The sequence below is a fragment of the Ammodytes marinus genome (genome assembly GCF_949987685.1).
Source record: "Ammodytes marinus genome assembly, chromosome: 5".
NCBI classification, from domain to species: Eukaryota; Metazoa; Chordata; class Actinopteri; order Uranoscopiformes; family Ammodytidae; genus Ammodytes; species Ammodytes marinus.
In genome coordinates this window covers 32,721,182-32,726,220 of record NC_137234.1, presented here as the reverse complement: position 1 = coordinate 32,726,220, position 5,039 = coordinate 32,721,182, and the positions used below count along the sequence as shown (strand labels likewise).

At 41.8% G+C, this 5,039-nt stretch overlaps 1 protein-coding gene across 3 annotated transcripts in view; it reads right to left on the bottom strand.

Moving 5' to 3' along the window:
• Positions 1–4,698, bottom strand: part of cbfb (core-binding factor subunit beta) — a 34,315-nt gene extending 29,617 nt beyond the window's left edge. The window contains exons 1-2 of one of the 3 annotated variants that reach the window (XM_080028588.1): positions 4,220–4,698; positions 3,412–3,498 (exon numbers count right to left, since the gene is read on the bottom strand). In XM_080028588.1, coding sequence (XP_079884714.1) covers positions 3,412–3,498; positions 4,220–4,297 — 165 coding nt within the window. In that variant the 5' untranslated portion in view covers positions 4,298–4,698. The remainder of the gene's footprint in view (positions 1–3,411; positions 3,499–4,219) is intronic. The other 2 variants (XM_080028590.1, XM_080028589.1) reach the window with 2 other exon arrangements.
• Positions 4,699–5,039: the final 341 nt, after the last annotated feature.

Sequence of the window (5,039 nt, the reverse complement as noted above, 5' to 3'; positions counted from 1 at the left end):
AACACCCGTCATCATTTCTGCTGTATTTGAAGTATTGGATTACAACCATCTGATACTCATTTGCTGCCTACTACTGCAGCGGGAGGAAAAACAGGAGGAGGAGGGCAGAAAGAGAGATGGAGGGAAATCGAGAGACAAAGGAGGAAAGGGAAAAAGAGGGAGGAATAAAAGAAATGAGGAAGTCGGTGTGAAGAATGTAAAGAAAGTCATAGAGAGAGAGAGAAAGAGAGATAGAGAGAGAAAGAGAGAGAGAGACAGAGAGACAGAGAGAGAGAAAGAGAGAGAGAGACAGAGAGAGAGAAAGAGAGAGAGAAATAGAAGCAAGACGAATGAAAGCAAAGAAGAACAGAGCAAAGTAAATGAATAGAAAAAGGAAGAGAACAGAGAGAGAGAGATGTAAGAGAGGAGCAAAACAGAGAGACCAACGCAGCATGAAAATCAATATTGGTTGAGAAAAGCGATTCATCTCTAATGAGCTCAGCTGAAGATAATGGACTTTGAATTATTATCCCATTCATCAGATCAATCCTGGACATCTTAGATTGGCTCTTTGACTCGAGCTACACAATGTGTGTGTGTGTGTGTGTGTGTGTGTGTGTGTGTACTTGTGATGTTTTGGAAATTTTTCTAGAAATAGACTTATTCGTAGTGTTCTTCATTGTTCATTCGTGTTAATGAAAATAGCCTTACATAACTGTAACGTAAAACTGTCTGAAGAGGTAATTAATGAGGAGTTTTACTTTTTAAGGCCAACTTAAGAGGCCTTTTATTTTATTCTTTACCAGAGGTCCTTCTGAAAATAACAATTTGTTCATAACTGACATATCGGGTGGAATAAATCCTACCTTTAAGAAATCACGGGTGAGTGTAACTTTTTGATGTAGGAGTTACTTTTACTTGAATTTTTAAGACAGTCAGTCTGGAATAAGACCAAGAATGTTTTGTCTTGAGAAAGCAGCATTTAAAGGGATGAAGATGTTTAGAGATCCCCCCCGGACATATTTAAAGACAAATCCAGAGACTGATATGTTTGTTCCAGAAAAGTTCAATGACATCTAAATGTGCAAAAATTGTTCAATTTCAAAAGGACACAAGAAGATGTCCCCTCACTGAAAACAATAAATCCAGTCTCAGTGTGCACCAGAGGCTTCAGGTTTCCATATCACACTTTGTGTAAGTTGCATACTAGACACCGATTGGCTTCTCTACTGGTGGTAATGTCATAGCGCACACATCTTAGACTTCATTTACACCGAGACATTTTCCCACTGTGACAGGTGAGTGTGAACTCTGCACAGAAACACATTTTGGAGAGGGAGAGAGAGAGGGGGACACTTTAAGAAGGACACACGTTTAGTATTAACCCAATAAATCGCCCCCACTTTACAGCGTGTTTGTTTCCTGTACGTCTGTCACGTCTATAAAAAGCGGTCCTTGACGGTCTCATTGTGACCCAGCGTTGTTCACACTGACCGTGAAAATAGCAGGAGGTCTTCAGCCGGCGTCGGAATAAATCAGCGCCATGATGTCACAGCTGCCATCAAACCATTAAATCAGTGGCCATCAATTCTCACTGCAGAAGAGGCTTATATAAATACAGTGCACAGACAGACAGACAGACAGACAGACAGACAGACAGACAGACGCACGCATCATGCCCCCACTAAAAGAAGGTAAAACTAGATGGCCCAGCCTCCCGTGCTGATGATGATGACAACATGTTTGTGAAAAATATCTTGCAGATGACTAAGACAGCAGCAGATAAGTTGCCCTGAGTTCTGTGTGTGTTTGTGCCAGCAGCCCCAAGGCGTTTTAGTCTGCCTTCACCTTTGGTTGAGGGCATCATCTGATAGTAAGTTTCAAACAGACTACAGTAATTAGCCTACATAATGACATTGTGAGCGTGTCAGCACTCGTAGTCAAGTTGTAAACTGCTCATCACAAACGTATTTTGGAAAATAAAACAAAGAAGGCCTCATAGGTTCAGTACACAGTCAGTCTAATTCACCCAATAGAAAATACATTTTCCACCACTTACTATAGGCTACTAAAATGCATCTTACATGTGCTGATTATACTCCAGAATACTCCAGATTGAAGTCGATTTTGCTGATAATGAGTCAAATATTGAAAGTAGGCCTTTTATATATTCTACACTGTGGTCTAGTTACTAGGCAGAAGAGTTCAGTGAGGTTTCGCCTCGGCCCGGTTTGCATTATTTTCCAGAGGCATCCATCTCAAAGTCAGACACGTGATCGGACGCATTTGAAGACGCGGCTGGAGAGAAAATAAATGGAGGGAGACTGATTGAGCGCCCCGACACTCTAACACACTGTGACACTACAGTAGTGTTGCCACAAACTGTCTCCTGCTGCGTCAAGCTACCCACTGACTGCTGCTCCATAAAGGACAATGGGACAGAATTAGGAGTGTAGTGCAACACGACACAATAAAGACCTAAATCAGCACAAAAACAGATCAAACCTTAAGAGAAACAGGGCTACACACACCAATTGTCCTTTTCATTAATCGATTCATATGAACACATGACCGTGTGAAAAAAATGACCGTCACTATAACCTAAAACCTGATTTCCAAAACCCCAAAGATATTCAGCCTGCAGCTAAAGAATCATTTTAAACATATCGTTATATCAATGAAAAGTTGCTGTATCATTTTTTGTTCGTATATTAATTGATACATTTGTTTCAGCTATAAAGAGAAATGTAACATTAGGAGTATGGTGGAATTCATAGTAGTACTCTACTGCATTATTGGACATATCCTGCTCACTCACTGTATGTCTTCTTCTGCGTGTTTACTGTATGTACCAAAATGACACATGGCAGCACATAGTTACTTTAGGGGACCACTTTTAGGGCCCCAAATTACAGCCATAAGAGTGTTTGTTGTGACCTGTTGTGATAGAACGCGCTGAGACAATGACGACTGCAGAATATATAGGGAAGAAGCCACGAGCCTCTAGGTGAAGTTAAGCCTTGGTTTGGATGTGCAGGGACACGGCAAAACATTAATACAAATACAAACACACACACACACACACACACACACACACACACACACACACACACACACACACACACACACACACACACACGTGCCAACCAAGTGTTCAATTGTCTCTAAGCACGCAGACAGCCTTGGGATTAATGCTTGCTACTATACTGCAGATTGTCTTCCAAGTGTTCTCCGATAGCCAATGGTGACTTTGCAGGCCAGCCAGTGCATTGTTCAGGCTCCCAAAACACAGCTTCTTTACATGGTCCTAAACACACACACTCACACAGTCTGTCTTTCTTGCTCTCAAAATATTATTCGGCAAAGAGCACTTCATTTGCAAGGTAGATTAAGACAAAAACAAGAGGATATAGTATTTGGTTCGGGACTCACCACTTCTGACCGTCCATCCCTGCAGGCGTTCTGGAAGCGAGCTTGTCTCTCCTCATGAGGCCGGTCCCTGAAGCCAGTATATTTAATCTATATAGAGAAGAAAATACTTAACTATATATACTCTATACATACTCACATGTATGATAAAACCCCTCAGAGTATACTTTACTTAGCATAGAAAGCACAAACACAAAGGGCTGTTTGACATTAAACGGCGATTCTCATTGCCAGCAGAATAATGTATTGTGATGATGACGATACAGCCACAGGAATTAAGAATGAAGGAAAAAGGTCTTTAGTTTTGATTATTACTAATTGGATTGTTATGTAAGTTATATGATATGGGGGTTTGTAATAGTTTTATTACACTCATGCCAATAAATATTGTTTAACTGACTGGAAAAAGGCATCATTCTTTGTCTCTACTCTTCTTCAAAAAGTCTGGAAAAAAAACCTGAAAAAGAGTAATAGGCTACACATTATTTGAAGGTTCATAAATTGGGCCCAAATAAAAGATAAATGTATAAAAGAAGAATAACAGTAAAAAAAAGTATGAAAAATCTCAATTTCAGAAACCGGAGACACAAATGAAGCAACCTATGGCAGAGCACGTTTACAGACTATGATCCTTTTGTGTTTTGGGGGGAGTGTATCTAGGCTATTCGTGTAGATTTTCTCCGACTGAACGTATAGGCTATTAAATTCAGTTGTTGAAAGCATTCGACCCGCCAGCCAGCATGTTTTTCTTCTCTGCTCTCTTGAGTTCCGCCGTGGTCTAACAGAGAGGATCCAGTGTAGCAGCACTCACCTCACACTCCCTGCTCAACTTGCGGAAAAACTCCTCATTCTCAAACTTGCTCCTCTGGTCCGGGACTACCCGCGGCATCTTCACCCACACTGTCCGGCCTCTTTATCTTCACCTTCTCTCTTTGAAATATCTCTTTCCAAAATGTAAATGTTTCTATGGTCCCGCGGAGGAAAAGTTGTCTGTCTTGCAGTCCGTCCGTCTCTCACTCTGCCTGCCTCTCTTTCACTCACTTCTCTTCCGTGTCTGTATGTGTGAGTGTGTATTTCTTCTGCCTCCCTGTGTGGAGCAATGTGCTCTGTGATAATACTGCTGCTGCTCTTATTATGATGATGTAAATGATGGTCTGCCTCTGGCTGCGCGCTCCGGGTCGCCTCTGGCTCTGAATGGCTTTTATTAAGTGACCCTGCGCGATGGTTCAAGCTCAATTCGACCGTCTCTCTCTCTCTCTCTCTCTCTCTCTCTCTCTCTCTCTCTCTCTCTCTCTCTCTCTCTCTCTCTCACGCGAGTGCCAACAATCGAGCGCGCTGCCTGCCTGTGCCCCTGCCCTTGATCTACCTACACCTTTCAGGTGCTCCTCCCCAGCATTAGACCTGTTTGTGCATTCAACAGATTAGGAGAGAAGTAGAACCAGTAATTTGACAGCTTCAATTAAAGTCATGAATCTTTTTAGTTGTAGAGCTGTTTTGTGCCAGAGGAGGAAATACGCTACCTGCCTGGCTGGCATAGCCTTTTTAGGTAGGCTAGATTTGTATCCGTTTATCAATGAAAAGATGCAGCTAATATAGCATTACTCCGCAAAATAAATATTAGTTATAAACGG